The sequence below is a fragment of the Eretmochelys imbricata genome, chromosome 6, assembly GCF_965152235.1.
Source record: "Eretmochelys imbricata isolate rEreImb1 chromosome 6, rEreImb1.hap1, whole genome shotgun sequence".
Lineage (NCBI taxonomy): Eukaryota > Metazoa > Chordata > Testudines > Cheloniidae > Eretmochelys > Eretmochelys imbricata.
In genome coordinates this window covers 113,786,936-113,804,169 of record NC_135577.1, presented here as the reverse complement: position 1 = coordinate 113,804,169, position 17,234 = coordinate 113,786,936, and the positions used below count along the sequence as shown (strand labels likewise).

The following is a 17,234-nucleotide window of genomic DNA, read 5'->3' as shown; positions in this document are numbered from 1 at the left end:
TTCAACGCAGAAGTGCTGTGGTCTGAGCCACCCAGCAAGAAATGCAAGTTAGTGTTATTAAACACAGCTGGTTTCAGAATTTTGTCAACTTTTTTTTTTAAAATGCCCTTGAAAGGGGAGCAAAGGAAAGTGATGGTTACACTAGGTCATTGCAATTGTCTATTATATGGATGTTTCCCTTGACTCACAGTATCACTAAAATTACTGTTCTTTTAAGATTTCTTCACTTTAGCTTTGTTTCTCCGAGCTGCTAGCCTATTTACAGTGATTGGCACTACCAGCTACTGCTTTAACACAATTAAACTACTTTAAAAATACCTGTGGTATATTATGAATCTAGTGGCACACCAACAGTCATTAAATTCAATTTTTATTAACCAGGTTTGTGAAGAGGAAGGGGAAAGACACCATACCTTATTTCCAATTGTGTGTTTTATTCTGAAGCTAGCAGCCTCATATTTTGAGCAGTAAAGACCTTGTGTTTTAGGGGACAGGAAAAAAGAGTGGAGGAATAGTGAATCAGAGGTTCAAAAAGATTTTCCCTCCACCTATGAAAAAATATGTACTTATGACTTATGTTTTGTGTCAAAAGTGTACCGTGCAAGTGATTATATCCAGCATGAGAGCTTTAATTATATACTATAGCTAAATCTGTACACAAATATGCCTTGAAGTCACCAGTACATAACTAAAATATCAGTGTCAATTAACTTTTTAATTATACAAATTAGCAAATTTGCTTTAAAGATTTATTATTCAAACACCAGTAACAAACAAACAAAACATAAAATTCAACATGCAACTCAATATATTTTATCTCAAAGACAAAAAATCGTATTCATCTTTCACTGTTGTATACTTCAGTGAAAGAGCTAAACAACTCAGACTGTATCTATTTTCTCCCCTTTGGTTTATTGGGTGCTTTTTGAAAAGTTGTCTCAGAAACATTATTAAAAGAAAAGGAGCCTCTTGCTCTAAACAAATCTGTTCTATGAAAGGTATTTTCTGTATGTGTGTACCTTCATTCTTAATCTTTGGGAGAAAAGGCCATAATGTATTTTTTTAATCTTATTAATACACCCACTAGGACACTCCAAACTGAATACTACCTTCGTCTTTAGGATCAGAGGGATGTGGAGCCAACCTTTAAGGATCATACAGAAAACAGCAGTAAAATTAAACTAAAAACTGGCTTTAACCTCTCTTTCTTTTAAGGATTTATAGAAATATTTAAGTATTTAACACAACCAGCTTATGTAGTTGGTAAAGAAAAGTGTTCTTTCCTCTTTCATTCTCCCTTTCAGACTGGTCGATGATCAGTTTTGAATCCACCTGATGAAAAGAAGCAAAATTACAATGGTAGAAAGATGTAAGTTCATACGTTCTTACTCTGCAAACACAAGATTTTTCCCCCCACTATCTTGTTTTCAAATAACTTTTTGATTGTTCCAAATCATAGGAACTTCTCAAATTGTGTATGGCATGCTGAAAAATTAGATCAATATTACCATAAAAACCCAAACTCACATCATGGGATGCCTGTGTCAGAATTCTCCATTTCAGATCCACAGGCTTTACTTATCAAGTGGATAACTAATAATATAAGCATTTTGTAATTATATAAAATAAGATGACCTGGACCCTCAGAATTCAAATACACCTTGACATGTTGCTATATGGCTTACACAACAAATTGCTTTTAAGAAAAATTAAAAACAATGTAGATGAACAAAAGGTTATACTAGCATGTTCATTGCCCTATATAATTATGGCATGCTATTCTTCGTACTGCAGTAAAAAAAAAATAAAAATCTGTGAGTTGCTGTTCTTTGAATTGTCAGGTCAAAATGAACACTCATGTACATGTGCATACTGTGAGAGGAATCAGTATAGAGCACTGCTTTAGCACTGCTTATATCCCATATACACCATGAAATAAGGATCAGCCATAGGTTTTTTTCAGCTCCTTAGACAGTTTAGAAGGGAAAGGAGAATGTATGTCTGTTAAAGGTAACTCAGCACTGTGGGGTTTAAGAGCATCTAAAAAAATATTAAGTGGAGTTTTCCCTGAGAGAGAGAGATGGCATAATAGCATATTTTGACACTGAGGACAGCTACTGAAATTTGAAAAATGAGTAGCAAGCACTACTTCTGCTTATGCAAGGTATAAAAGGTAGCAATATGCATACTCTGTACTAGAGCTGCAGAGGACAGATATTTTCTGTCCATTTACACTCCTATAACATCAGTATAGGACAACCTTACAGCAAAATTAAAAGAAAATAAACACTCCTCACAGTGAAGAGGATGAGCATATTTGCCCTCTGTGCTCATCCCATCTTCTCAGACTTTCCTTTCAAGAAGAGACCTAAACCCCTCACTTACCCATCTCAGAAAAGCACCCAGCTCCCTCCACCTCAAAGACACATGATACCCACTGGCCTGCCTTGTTCCTGCTGGTTCACTGACCACTAAGCTGGCCATGAACCAAATGTGGTGGGAATCTGGTTGCATGGGTAGACCCACTGAGGAAGTCAGGAACGATTTCTAACAGACTAGCAGGGCAGACTAGGACTTACTCCAAACAAAAACCCTACTTCTGAGCTGCAGGAAACCCTTTGAAATCTCCAGACTACTACCTCCCTATGTGACCCTAAAACCAGCAGGTTTCCTGAAAGTATAAAAAGGAAATCCTGTTATACAACAATGGCCAGCAATAAAATCCAGCATATACTGTGGTGAGCTAACAATTCCAAAACAAGTAACATAAATACACCAGTCACCAACTTTCCTTTCCTTTTGTTAATTTTATGCTATTTGATGGGAAATACCAAAAGGTTAATATCTAAAGGGGAAAAAATATTCAGACAGTAATAAAATTTTTATCCTACTGAGCAGCAATCAATAAATGACAACTCCCTGCCATAAACCATCCTTCACGGCAAATTTCTGAAGAGTTTCGTTTGGAAATAATGAATATTGGGGGTCAAAAAATTAAACAGGAATCATTACAAGAGCCACATGGAGTGTATGGATCTGTCCATGCACATCAAATCCAAACCAACAATATTTGTACTGTTATCCAGATCATCTCTGCTCATAAGGTTAACAGACATCAAAGGAATACACAGACAAAAACCATCTTAATTGTGACCCTCAGATCCGAACCTAATGTAAGTCTCCAGATATGAAGGAATATTGTAATAACGCATTCCCATTTGCTTAGTTTTTTAGAAAATTGTAACCTTACCTGATTCCAATCATATGGTTTCCCATACCACTTGGAAGCAATTACTTGTCGAGGTTTTGATTTGCAGATTAAACTGAAATTTCATAAAAATATCTTTAAGAAACCCAATGGTATATAGTTAACTTTAAACACCTAATGAAATATTTGAAAATTTATTACATTACTGTGCTGGATGAAATGTTAACATTTTCATCAAAAACAATGAGGAGTACTTGTGGCACCTTAGACACTAACAAATGTATTTGAGCATAAGCTTTCGTGGGCTAAAACCCACTTCATTGGATGCATGTAGTGGAAAATACAGGAGATAGATAGCTAGATATACAAACACACACACAGAACATGAAAAAATGCGTGTTGCCATACACACTATAACGAGAGTTATATTAAGAGAGAGATCAATTAAGGTGAGCTGTTATCAGCAGGAGAAAAAAAACCTTTGCCTTAATTGATCGCTCTCGTTATAGTGTGTATGACAACACCCATTTTTTCATGGGGTGTGTGTGTGTGTGCGCGCGTATCTATATCTTCCTACTGTATTTTCCACTGCATGTATCCGATGAAGCGGGTTTTAGCCCACGAAAGCTTATGCTCAGATAAATTTGTTAGTCTGTATCAGTAAAAAGAATGAGGAGTCCTTGTGGCACCTTAGAGACTAACGAATTTATCTGAGCATAAGCTTTCGTGGGCTAAAACCCACTTCATCGGATGCATGCAGTGGAAGATACAGTAGGAAGGTATAGATACACACACAAATACCATGAAAAACACACATGAAAAACACACCATGGGTGTTGCCATATACACTATAATGAGAGTGATCAATTAAAGTGAAGGTTTTTTCTCCTACTGATAACAGCTCACCTAAATTGATCTCTCTCTTAATATAACTCTCGTTCTAGTGTGTATGGCAACATCCATTTTTTCATGTTCTCTCTGTGTCTGTGTGTGTATATCTATCTATCTATCTATCACCCTACAGTATTTTCCACTGCATGCATCCAATGAAGTGGGTTTTAGCCCACAAAAGCTTATGCTCAAATACATTTGTTAGTCTCTAAGGTGCTACAAGGACTTCTCATTCTTTTTGCTGATACAGATTAACACGGCTACCACTCGGAAACCTAACATTTTCATGTTAGCCTAATTTGCTCATTTATCTCATACTATATCTCTCCAGTGTGAGAAGTCACCAATAAAGTCATGCCCTAGCGAAACTGTTTGTTTTAAAACTGTATTCTGAGAGAAAAAATATTTGGTATAAGTTGTCTATTTGACAAAGTGCTACAATTTGCAAATGTCATTGATTCCATACATTTATGTACGCTTATTCATTTGGATCTAGTTTCGCTATTTTTAGATCATTTTGTTTTCCGTAACAACTCAATTATTATAGATTGTCTATATGCCCCAGTTATTTCCTCAAGCTGTGTGAAGTACAACAATGATACATTTTAATTAATTCTGTCTAGATGTGTTTTTCAAATACACATTTTACTGTTAAGTAGTGGTGACATCTTGTAAATACAGTTAATTTAAAAAAACTGTAAAGGGGAAACCATGAAAGACTTAGCCTGAATAGTTTTATGCATGTAGTGTCTTTTCAGCAAGGCATTTTTTTCAGTGCATTAAACAAAAAAATATCAGAAAACAACTGAAACACAGGAGGAGAAAGATTTTATATAGGGAGAAAAATAAGATAAACAATGCAACAGTATTCTAGCAGATGGTCTCTTCCTTCAAAATCAGAGTATGCTCAGCTTCTGATACTTGGGGGGTGAGAGGGAAGTAAGATGTAAATTTACTTCTGAAATTCTGTTTCTGGATACTGTGTTTAGAGCCCTACAAAATTCACGGTCCATTTTGGTCAATTTCACAGACCCAGGGTTTTAAAAATCAATAATTTCATGATTTCAGCTATTTCAATCTAAAAACTTTCACAGTGTTGTCACTGTAGGGGTCTTGACCGGCCACCCAGCTCTGAAGGCAGCAGCACAGAAGTAAGTATGACATGGTATGGTATTGCCACCCTTACGTCTGCGCTGCTGCTGGTAGGGTGCTGCCTTCAGAGTTGGGTGCCCGGCCAACAGTCGCTGCTCTCCAGCTGCCGAGCTCTGAAGGCAGTGCAGAAGTAAGGGTGGCAATACTGCAACCCCCTAAAATAACCTTAAGACCCCCCCGCAACTCCCTTTTGGGCAGGACCCCCAATTTGAGAAACTCTGATCTCCCCCCACGAAATCTGGAAAACATAGGGTAAAAGCACACAAAAGACCAGATTTCATTGCCTGTGATGCGTTTTTCATGACCATGAATTTGGTAGGGCCCTAACTATGATCCACAAATCTTAAGACCAGGATAACTTAAGCTTTTGGATCTTAACACTATTTCTTGTATGGCAAGAAATTTATCATCAGAACAATTTTCTACAGAGATGAAGGAAGTATGGGACAAGACTATTAATTTTTATCAAAGAACTTCAGCATTTTTGTCTTGTAGGGTAATATTTTAGATTCTGGCCTTTTAACGAAGTTATTTTTATTTGGACAGATTTTTCTTTACATGGTATAAGAATATTTTAAATGAATCACTAACTAATGAACCTCAGGCATGTATTAATCAGTACTACTGAACATCATGACGTGTCCTATTAATTTTTTTTTTTAAGTTTTGTAAATACTGGGAAAAATCACAGACTGGCATTTCAAAGGTTTTGGGGTAGGCAAAAGCAGGCACGAAGAGGGTGGAAATAAGGGAAAGAGACAGAATGAAGGAAGACAGCGAATGGAAAAGTGACAGCTATGTGAATGGAGGCAGACACAAGTTTGTAGAGGTTTAGAGCTAACAAAGAAGAGCTGTGGGGATAAGCAATAAATTTAAGTGCAAGACCTGGGACGGATAGCTCAGCGGTTTGAGCATTGGCCTGCCAAACCCAGGGTTGTGAGTTCAATCCTTGAGGGGGCCATTTAGGGATCGGGGGGCAAAAATTGGGATTAGTCGTGCTTTGAGCAGGGTGTTGGACTAGGTGACCTCCTGAAGTCCCTTCCAACCCAGATATTCTATGATTCTATTCTAAAAAGGGATTGTGGGTTAAAGTGTTCTAGTCTCAAAGTCCATATCAAATATGCTCTGTTTAAAAAGACAATGTTTTTGTAAATGCTAGCCTTGTAAACCCAACAGTCCAGCTGGATTCATCCCTCTGCAGGCCAAGTTCTGCCCTCTACATCTATATAACTGGACTGTTTTCAAATGATTAGTCTTGCAGTTATAACTTCATAAATCGTTATTCTGATGAATGAGAATGAACAGAATCCAGTTTCATTTCTCTTAGCTGTATTCGGCTTTGCAGTATTAACAGGAGTAAAATCCAATAGCAACTTAGACTGATTTTTAGAGCAGCTTTTGGTTTCATTGTGAGGTACTCTGCATTTCTGAAAGTAATACAATTATTACAATTATTAAAATTATTAGATAGGACTCTGAATACTGGGAGAAGAATCTGTTGAGGAAGAAGGTGCCATTTTCAGTCATTTTTTCAGATTGAAATCACATTTTAAAGAGGAAAGAGATTGGTAAAGACTCAATTATATTCTATTTATTCTTTATATTGGTCAAGGCAGAGTAAATTTAGCACCAAAATGAGATTTTACTTGGTTTTGTCTGTAAATACAGGAGCCTTACAAAATGGTTCTTACTCATTCCCATGGGGAAAAATTTTGACAGGTCAGTAAATTGCTGTTTCCTTCCACCTGCCTTTTACTACGGTAAGTGGAGGCAAGTAGATTTTGTGATTAAGCCAGTAATTTTCATGACTTTTGCCAGTATGATTAAAAACACCATGCTCTGTGCTTCTGAAGATATACCAGATGTGTAGGTATAACTGCATTAAAAGCACAGATTATGTCTTTGTTTGCTTGAGTCCTAGCTAATATGGTATAAACTCAAGAAGGTACATTTCTTAGCTATGTAACCCCAAAGCAGCAATTTGCTGCATAACTCAAGTCACTCAAGTTTACTCTTACATTGGCACGTGTGTCAAATTCTTCCAAGAACACTTCTTTCTAGCCTCTGGAATTTTGCCAACTGTTCTGCAGGTCTCAAAATAGGAGGTTGCCCTGTAAAGTCTCTGCCTGATGCGCCTGCCAGGAAGTGCACCTGTACAATATGCCTCAGAAGTGCAACAATTATGAAGCTGTATCTTAGCTGTTTGGCTTGAGACACAAAAGCACTGTGGGACAGAACACTAAGGGCTGCCATGTCACAGACAACAGTGGCTGCTTAGCTTCACCAGAAGACAGTGACAGGTGCTGGATGCTGCCTAAGACAAACACACTTCCAGTATAAACACTGAACTCTGTGTCCCAATCAATTGACTGACAGGTCCGTTGCACAAATCCTTACAGTTGGCTACTCCAGCCTCTTTTCAGTCTCTGAAAAGTGCTGATGCCCTAAAGAATTCTTGCTACATGGCCCTCCAGAGCCTGTGGATACGGGGAAAGCAGTGGATGTGATATATCTTGACTTTAGTAAAGCTTTTGATACGGTCTCCCACAATATTCTTGCCATCAAGTTAAAAAAGTATGGATTGGATGAATGGACTACAAGGTGGATAGAAAGCTGGCTAGATTGTCAGGCTCAACGGGTAGTGATCAACAGCTCGATGTCTAGTTGGCAGCCAGTATCAAGCGGAGTGCCCCAGGGGGTCGGTTTTGTTCAACATCTTTATTAATGATCTGGATGATGGGATGGATTGCACCCTCAGCGAGTTCACAGATGACAATAAGCTGGGGGAAGAGGTAGATATGCTTGAGGGTAGGGATAGGGTACAGAGTGACCTAGACAAATTGGAAGATTGGGGCCAAAAGAAATCTGATGAGGTTCAATAAGGTCAAGTGGAGAGTCCTGCACTTAGGACGGAAGAATCCCATGCACTGCTACAGGCTGGGGACCAACTAGTTAAGTAGCAGTTCTGCAGAAAAGGATCTAGGGATTACAGTGGATGAGAAGCTGGATATGAGTCAACAGTGTGCCCTTGTTGCCAAGGAGGCTAATGGTATATTGGGCTGCATTAGTAGGCGCATTACCAGCAGATCGAGGAAGTAATTATTCCCCTCTATTCGACACTGGTGAGGCCACATCTGGAGTACTGCGTCCAGTTTTGGGCCCTGCACTACAGAAAGGATGTGGACAAATTGGAGAGTGTCCAGCGGAGGGCAACAAAAATGATTAGGGGGCTAGGGCACATGACTTACGAGGAGAGGCTGAAGGGAACTGGGCTTGTTTAGTCTGCAGAAGAGAAGAGTGAGGGTGGATTTGATAGCAGCCTTCAACTACCTGAAGCGGGGTTCCAAAGAGGATAGAGCTTGGCTGTTCTGTGGTGGCAGATGACAGAACAAGGAGCAACGGTTTCAAGTTGCAGTGGGGGAGGTCTAGGTTGGATAAAGGAAACACTATTTCACTAGGAGGGTGGCAAAGCACTGGAACGGGTTACCGAGGGAGGTGGTGGAATCTCCATCCTTAGAGATTTTTAAGGCCTGGCTTGACAAAGCCCTGGCTGGGATGATTTAGTTGGTATTGGTCCTGCCTTGAGCAGGGGGTTGGACTAGATGATCTCCCAAGGTCTCTTCCAACCCTAATCTTCTAAAACCTGACTTCCGTTATTTACTAATCTACTTCACTCAAGAGGCGTGGAGTGGATTTAAAGTTGGGGTGGACAAGTTAGTGCTCACATACATGAAAGAAGTTGAGACAGTAACCAGTGGCAAATCATATATTTGAATTGAGCAAGTACATCAAAGAAGGGAGTCACAGAAACTGCCCATATCAATTCTCTCTATATTCTATGCAACAGCAACCACTGTTTCCCTATTGCATTTTGCACTGGGGAACTCCACTTAAAGCTTCTCCTCCATCTTGACATGAAGCTGCATCATGAAATTGCCCCCACCTCAATGCACAGTTGCTTCGGGAAGGTATTTCCTTCTGGCAAACAGCCTAGCATCTTTCCTAGGTATGAAGGTACCATTGGAAACCTTGTGTAATAGTTAGTGCATGACTGCAAAAGAGGGTTGCTGGATGGCTGTTGCAAACAATTGCATTTGGGTCAGTTTCATCACACAGGTGTATACAGAGATTAAAAGGTTTATTAAAGGTTTAGATATAGCACAAAATGCCTACCCTACATTCACAGAAACAGACAGGCTTGCTCAAAGCTTCAAGGACACTTAGCAGCTACATACTTTAGAGAATTGCCATAGTGACTCTTCATACTGGGGCTGGCTCCGTAGAAAGCTTTAGGAGACAGATAAACTGCAAGCTGCACTGATGCTAGATACCCCAAGTACTCTGCACTATATTGGTATCAGTTCCTTTGATTTGGTCATAAGAATCAAGGAAGGATTGCTGGAAAGAGGCAGGTGGCCTCAGTAACTATATTACTTTCTCTTGGGACAGATGCAACAAGGTAGGGTAAGGAAGGAGAATTCTAGCAATTATCTCTGCTAACACCTCCTCTTGGCACAGATTTGATGAGGGACAGCAGTGTGTACACCTCAAATGTAATCTGGAAACAAAAGTCTCCAAGAGATTCCATCACAGGGGGAGAGGAAGAAACTCTCTAGGTTCTGAAGCCATGTGAGTTCCTGTCAGTCAGTCTCTAGAACAGGGAACTATATCCTGAGGAACAGGTTTTGCTCTTTAGTTTTTATGATTCTATTAACTGTTAGGCTTTCCTGTTGACCTAGTGTTACAGTACCAGTAAAATTATAAATAATGGAAACAGTAAGTCTAAAGCCTATATTAAAATGCTGAAAATAATTAATATTTTGAAAGCAAAAGCTCAAACTAGTGAATTTACTGCTTTAGAAACAAGCAAAGTAAATCAAGATGGCTAGTACCAGACAAAAGTGTGAAAACAAATGTGGATTCTGCTTTGCTATAAACTAAGAAAACAAAATTCTCACCAAGAAAAGTAGTCTTACCCTAAAAGTTTCTCACGAGCATTCTCTTGCAGCTGTGCAATTCTCTCTTGCCCAAAATACCTTGGGCCATTTGGGCCATCACAAACCAGTTTGTTAATGGCCGTTCTTAGGATGTTTATCTGTGAATATTTCAATGATAAATGATAATGAGCAGCCCAAAGAACATTTCCAGTTTAAATTCAGATTAGGGATATGTGTGTGTGTGTGTGCATGCCTATGTCTGTCTGTCTAGAATGGTTTAGTTAACACTGAAAGTTCATTTTTATATCAACATTAGCAAAGACATCTGAGAAAACCTACGTATATAATTTTATATAAGAATGTCTAATATTTTATGACTAAATGGATTTTACGATTAAATGGCATTATTTTATACCAAAAATATAATTAAAAGGTTTAAATATCACACAGAAAAACAAAAAACCCATCTTGCATAGGAGTTGATTAGCACAGAATTGTATTTGCTTCGTTACTGGCTTAATAATATACAACTGTCTACAAAGATAATAATGTACTGTATTCAATATTTGACTTTGTTCAGTAAAGTTTAATGAAACCACCTCAGGGTTTTTAAACTTAGTTTCTGACACACAAGATCAGTTCAGGGTTATAAACAGGCAATTTCACTAAAAAAATTAGACAACTTTAAAATTCTGCCAAAGGTTGCTAGACTTCAAGTAATACAATTGCAAGAGCTAACAATTTCTGACATCTGCTAGATTTCAGACATGCACTACTACAACGAAAATAATCCATATGTATGTTTTACCTCTACTATGTCATCCACGCCAAACTGCACATCAAATGCCAGCTCCATGTCATGTTCTGGAAGCAGTGGGGTTCCAAGACTCTGATTCCACCCCAAACCACAAAGAACACCAGTAAAACTCCTTCCACTTTTATCAACCCTAAACAAAATGAAAACTTGAACTGGAATTTTGGAAAGATGAAATTGAAGAAAACAAAGCAACTTCATCTGGAACACCAAGAATCTAATTTACATCCCACATTAATATGAAGATAGATGCTCAGATTATATCTATACCGCAATTGCTGGTTTTGATTGCTACTCAAGAAGACATACACAAGTTAGTTTAATCTAGATAACTTGGGTAACAGAGCAGTGAAGCTGCTGCAGAATACTGGCTGTACAAGCATGGCTGGAACTCTGGGCTTCATCGCTTCAAACCCTGAGCTAACTAGATTAAAGCTAGCTCAGGTGTGTCTACACAAGCGGCAATCACACCCTCATAGGAACAAACATTTGTATTGCCAAAGAAAACCCAAGTTACTGGTACAGCCTAGCTTGTGGGATTTGTAAGGATCCCAGAACAATTTTTATGGCTCATGCAACACCCTGTCATGACATTACATCGTGATGCTGGGACAATGTATTGACATGCTGATGCAGTATCACAACAAAATAGTGTTCACATTTTCCCTGCATAACTAGTTTAAAAATGGCAAAGCTGTGACTAGCAGCTGCTCAATACTTAAAGAGTACTGAACATATACAGACCAGAACTTAGTTTAGGGAATCCCAGCATCCCTTGTGTTGAAATAGTGACCTGCACTGACCCCAGTTTGTGGCTTAAGGCTTATAACCCATGCCGTGCAACCTGTGGTTATTAGGTTTTCATTATACATTTCAGCTCGAATCTATATATAGAATCAAATGATTTTTTATTTCCTCCAATTTCTAATTCATGAATTTTTTATCTTTAAAGGCTTCCAACTTCCTCTAGCTTCTTCCAAGATGGGTTTGACCAGGAGAGCAGCAAGACACTGATAGGCTCTGAAAGTGCTATCCAGCACAAACGCTTTGTCAGCCTAGGATCTGATCTTGTGCTATTTAAGAACACAAGAATGTAAGCACAGCTATATTGGATCAGACCAATGGTCCATCTAGCCCAGTGTTCTATCTTCTGACAGTGACCACTGCCACATCCTTCAGAAGGGAATGAACAGAACAAGGCAATTTCAAACGGTCCATTCCCATCGTCCATAGAATATCAGGGTTGGAAGGGACCTCAGGAGGTCATCTAGTCCAACCCCCTGCTCAAAGCAGGACCAACACCAACTAAATCATCCCAGCCAGGGATTTGTCAAGCCTGACCTTAAAAACCTCAAAGGAAGGAGATTCCACCACCTCCCTAGGTAACGCATTCCAGTGTTTCACCACCCTCCTAGTGAAAACGTTTTTCCTAATATCCAACCTAAATCTCCCCCACTGCAACTTAAGACTCCTTGTTCTGTCATCTGCTACCACTGAGAACAGTCTAGAGCCATCCTCTTTGGAACCCCCTTTCAGGTAGCTGAAAGTCCAGTCCCAGCTTTGGCCAGTTGGAAACTTAGGGACACCCAGAGCATGGGTTTGCATCCCTGACCACTTTGGCTAATAGGCATTGAGCCCTAAACTCCATGAATTTATCTAATTCTTTTTTTAAAACCCAGTTATATGCTTTGCCTGCCCATTATCCCATGGCAATGAGTTCCACAGGTTGACTGGGCATTGTAGTGAAGAAGTACTTCCTCATGTTTGTTTTAAACATGCTGTCTACTAACTTCATCAGGTGACTCCTAGTTCTTTTGTTATGTGAAGGGGTAAATAACATTTCCCCATTCACTTTCTTCATACCATTCATGATTTTTCGACCTCTATCATATCCCAACCCCCTCATCATCTTTCTTTCTAAAGTGAACAGTCTCAGTCTTTTTAATCTCTCCTCATTTGGAAGCTGTTCCATATTCCTAATCATTTTCGTTGCCCTCCTCTGCACTTTTTCCAATTCTAATAGATCTTTTTTTGAGATGGGACAAGCAGAACGGCACGCCGTGTGGGTATACCATGGATTTATGTAGTGAAATTATATTTTCTGTTTTATTAACGATCCCTTTCCTAATGGTTTCTAATTTTATTTATTTGATTTTATATAATTTTTTTTTAAAAGAGGTTCTATCCATGGCTCTAGGTATCCCTGACTGTAATGGCCCTCACTTGGGGTTTGGCTGGGAAGCATGACCTAGGGGTCAAGGCTGCAACCCATGACTGGCAGGGGGGTTGTTGGTAGCAAAGCCCGGGCCCTCCTACTCCATCAGGCTCTGACGCAGGATCCTTTAGGCTACCAGTGGTCTGGCAACCGAGGCTGCTTAAGGCTGTCATCCCTGGGCCACTTCCTATCTCCACCCTGGTCAGCTTAGTCCAAGGCTTTCCCTTGCTGGGTGAGTCCAAATCAAGAAAATAAAAGGAGATTACCAATGTCGAGGGTCTACATCCCCCTCTGACTGCTTCTGGGGTGGGTCCTCCTTTCCCTCCTGAAGGGCTCCTTTGGGGCAGTTGGGTCTGAGACATCAGCCTTCTCTCTGCTCTGTGCTGCTGAAACTGTGGGCTGCAGGTCTGCTCTATTCCAGGTCTGCCCCCAAATGAGCTGTTTCCCTGTCTTCTAATTCCTCCAACAGAAGGAGCATTTGCTGCAGGTGGTGGGGGGGAGGCAGGGCTGGTTGGGCCCAAAATAATCACTTAACCACTTGTTGCTCAGTGTGGGGTTTGTACACCCCATCACACTGACACAGGTGAAACTAATAAATTTAACAGCAACTTAGTCCCTCAACAGCCCCTAAAACACACAAAACTCCCGTTGCCCAGGCAGATCTAAGACAGGTACTGCTCCTCCTCCTCTTAGAGTTGCAGCAACATCTCAGGAACTTATACAAGTTTTCACAAAGGCAAACTCTGGAATCCCAAATTCATATATACATCCAACATTGTCAACTTAGCAATATAATATGCAACTGCCTGTAAGGGATGGAAGAAACAAGAGAAGTGTAGAAAGATGGTAGAGAACACACCATTCTGCTGTTCCACTTAAAAAATGCATATATACCTGAGTTCTATAACAGGAGCAAATAACATACTGAGGAGTGCTGGTAGCCCAGGAATAGGAGGAATCAGAGATGTTTCTTTTAACAACATTGTAGTTCCTATTACAAAAAAGAATAAAAATTGATAATTAACAGAAGGCCTTGACAGCACAACCAACCTCTAAGCAGTTGGTAGACAGAATTTCAGGGACAGATAAAATTTAGTTCTATGGCTATTCATATGGACAATGCTAAGTAGTTAAAGAAAAGAAAGGGAAAAAATAAGGAACACAAGTATATATTTAGAATTACCAGTTGCATTTACTGATACAGAAGCAGCAACCAACATTTTCTGAAATGGATCCTCAGGAGTATTGTTGATAATTACAGAGTTTATACTTTCCCTTTCTATCCACATACACCTAGGAAAAAATGACAAAATATATTAACTGGCAATAAGAAAGAAAAGTCAGTAGAAATGTGTATCTACAAATCCTTTTAAAGATATGAATCAGCCATAAGTGTGCAAAGTCAATCAAACTCACTCTAGTTAATGAGTCAAGTTTTGAACGAATCCAGGCTCCCAGCCTTGTATTCTAGATATTAAATACAATTTCTGTGCACATTAGAACTGCGTCAATAAACTCTCCCGTTCTTCTCAGAACTTTTAACATTATGTATGTTTGTTTTTTTTTACTTCTACAGAGTTCCATAGTATTTAAGCATAACAGTGAATTAATAAAAAAATTAAAGATGTGAAAAGGTGTATTCCAGTAACTTTTATAACAATACAATGACCTATGGTTTGCCTGCCATTCACAACAAAAGCTTTATCATACCTGAATCTGGAAATTTGGGTCATGCTGTGACACTTCAACTCATAAGGATTGAAGGGGCCATGAAGTGTTGCCTTTGAAACAAGACAATTCAAGTAAGTTTTAGTTTTTAGATGAAAATAAATAAAAAATAATATATTATTTTAATACTTTATTGAGCATATACTAACATCCAATGTTTTCAAACCTGGGTGCCTAAAGTTAAGTTCCTAAATTTATATCTAGGCACCTAAATAAAAATTACTCTTTTCACAGGAGCTGAGCAATCACAGTTTCTCAGTAACTTCAGTAGGAGCTGGAGTTCCATACCACCTCTGAAAATAAGGCCATCTGTATTTAAGTGTCTAGGTTCCCAATCTTGTAAACATTACGCACATGCTTAACTTTTTGCATGAAAGTAGTCCCATTGAGTTCTATGGGGCCACTCATTTGTGTGAACTGAACATGTATGTGGGTGTTGGGAAGACTGAAATATAAATCAGGAGTCTAACTTCTGACTCCAGATTTGAAATTTTTTATTATATATATATATACACATATACACATATATACACACACACACACAAATAAAAATAAAAGTGAGGATTAACTCAAAATCAGAGTACAGTACATGACACTTTTACATAATGATCAATACTCACTGTTTAGTTATGGCTATGCTTTCTTATGAGATGCAACCAAATTAACAGTTTTGAGTTTGCCTGAGCCATCTACTGCATCACCAACAGCACTTTGTGTGCTGCAGTAACTTTGCATCACCAGATCTATATTCATCTACTTAGTAGGAAACCAAGGGCAGAACCTATTTTCCATATGTATTTACATTCAAGTTATCAGAAATAAATGTGCAGAACCACAGCATTTGCTTTAGGATGCGCGTGTGCCCACGCTCTCTCGACTGGAGAATGCATAGCGGTGTCCATGGGCCTGTGTCTGCATAGAAGAGCACCTCGTGCCTCCAAACAAGGGCATGTAAGGAGGTGCAGACCTGCCGCTCCTCAGTTCCTTCTCACTACAAAGCAGAGCCTCCACAGCTCAGGGGAAGGAGGGCGGGAGGTGGAGCACCCATTGGAACAAGACTTCCTGAAGAACTCAAGTTACTGTAAGGTAAGTAACCTTTCCTTCTTCTTCAAGTATGTGTCCCTGTTGGTGCTGCATGGTAGGAAACTCCCAAGCAGTAACTCAGTGAGGGAGGTGGGTGCGGAGGAGGTAAGTCCAAGATGGTTTGGAGGTCTGAGTCACCAAAGTAGTATCATCTTGGAAGAAAAATGTAATGCTTGACAAAGGTATGAATAGAAGATCATATTGCAATCCTACAAATTTCTGTTCTCCTTCAAAAGAGCTCTAGATGTGGACTGAGCTCTAGTGGAATGTGCCAACAGCATGAGGGTGGTGCATCCCAGCTGATCCACAGCAGGTTAAGACACAACCAAAAACCCATTTGGACAGTCTTTGAGTGAAAATAAGTTGATCCTTCATCCTTTCTGCAAATGATACAAATAACCTAGGAGTGGCCTGTAAGGTCTTAGTCCTGTCAAGGTAGAAGGCAAGGGCCCTTCTGAAATCTCGTGTATGTACGCTGTCTCCTCCTTGGAGGTATGAAGTTTTGGGTAGAACGTTGGCAGGCAAATCTCTTGACTTATGTGGTATTCCCAAGAAATCTTTAGGAGGAAGCAAGGATAGGGATGCAGTAGAACTGGTAGTATATGGGGGTCAGCCACAACAGTACCAAGCTCTCCCATTCATCTAGCTGAAGTGAAGGCTATGAGGAACGGAGTCTTGAGGGAGATATGGACAAAAGAATAAGTAGCCATGGTTTCAAATGGAGATTTCTTCAGAGCGCTGAGAACCAAACCGAGGTCCCATTGGAGGGCCTGGTTCCCTACGGGTGGAAGAAAACAAGATGTATAAGCCCTTGAGGACTCTAGTTATACTAGGGTGGGCGAAGACTGAGAAGACTTTGATGGCTGTTATAGCAGCCAGATGTACTCTGAGCTCATTGACTGACCTTTTGTCTAAATCCAACAGATAGTCCACGATTTTGGAGAGTGAAACCTCTGAGGCTTGGGGAGAATGAAGAGAACATCAAGAGTGGACAAGTTTCCACTTCTGAAGGTAAGTTTTGTGAGTACAAGGTTTCCTGCTAGATAGGAGAACTGACTGGACCTAACGCAAACAGGTTAATTTCATGCTCAATAACCAGCTAAGAACCATGCTCAAAGATGAGAGGTAGGGAGGGGTCAGGGTTCCCAAGTTCCGTGACAGGAGATCCTTCCTAAGAGGAAGTTGAAGAAGTGTTGCCATGGAGAG

At 39.6% G+C, this 17,234-nt stretch overlaps 1 protein-coding gene across 1 annotated transcript in view; it reads right to left on the bottom strand.

Annotated features, from left to right (window-relative positions):
- Positions 1-1,230: 1,230 nt before the first annotated feature.
- Positions 1,231-17,234, bottom strand: part of TDRD9 (tudor domain containing 9) — a 146,492-nt gene continuing 130,488 nt past the window's right edge. Inside the window, exons 30-36 of the mRNA XM_077820530.1 lie at positions 14,928-14,998; positions 14,401-14,510; positions 14,112-14,208; positions 10,997-11,135; positions 10,228-10,346; positions 3,251-3,323; positions 1,231-1,332 (exon numbers count right to left, since the gene is read on the bottom strand). Of these exons, the coding sequence (XP_077676656.1) occupies positions 1,231-1,332; positions 3,251-3,323; positions 10,228-10,346; positions 10,997-11,135; positions 14,112-14,208; positions 14,401-14,510; positions 14,928-14,998 (711 nt within the window). The remainder of the gene's footprint in view (positions 1,333-3,250; positions 3,324-10,227; positions 10,347-10,996; positions 11,136-14,111; positions 14,209-14,400; positions 14,511-14,927; positions 14,999-17,234) is intronic.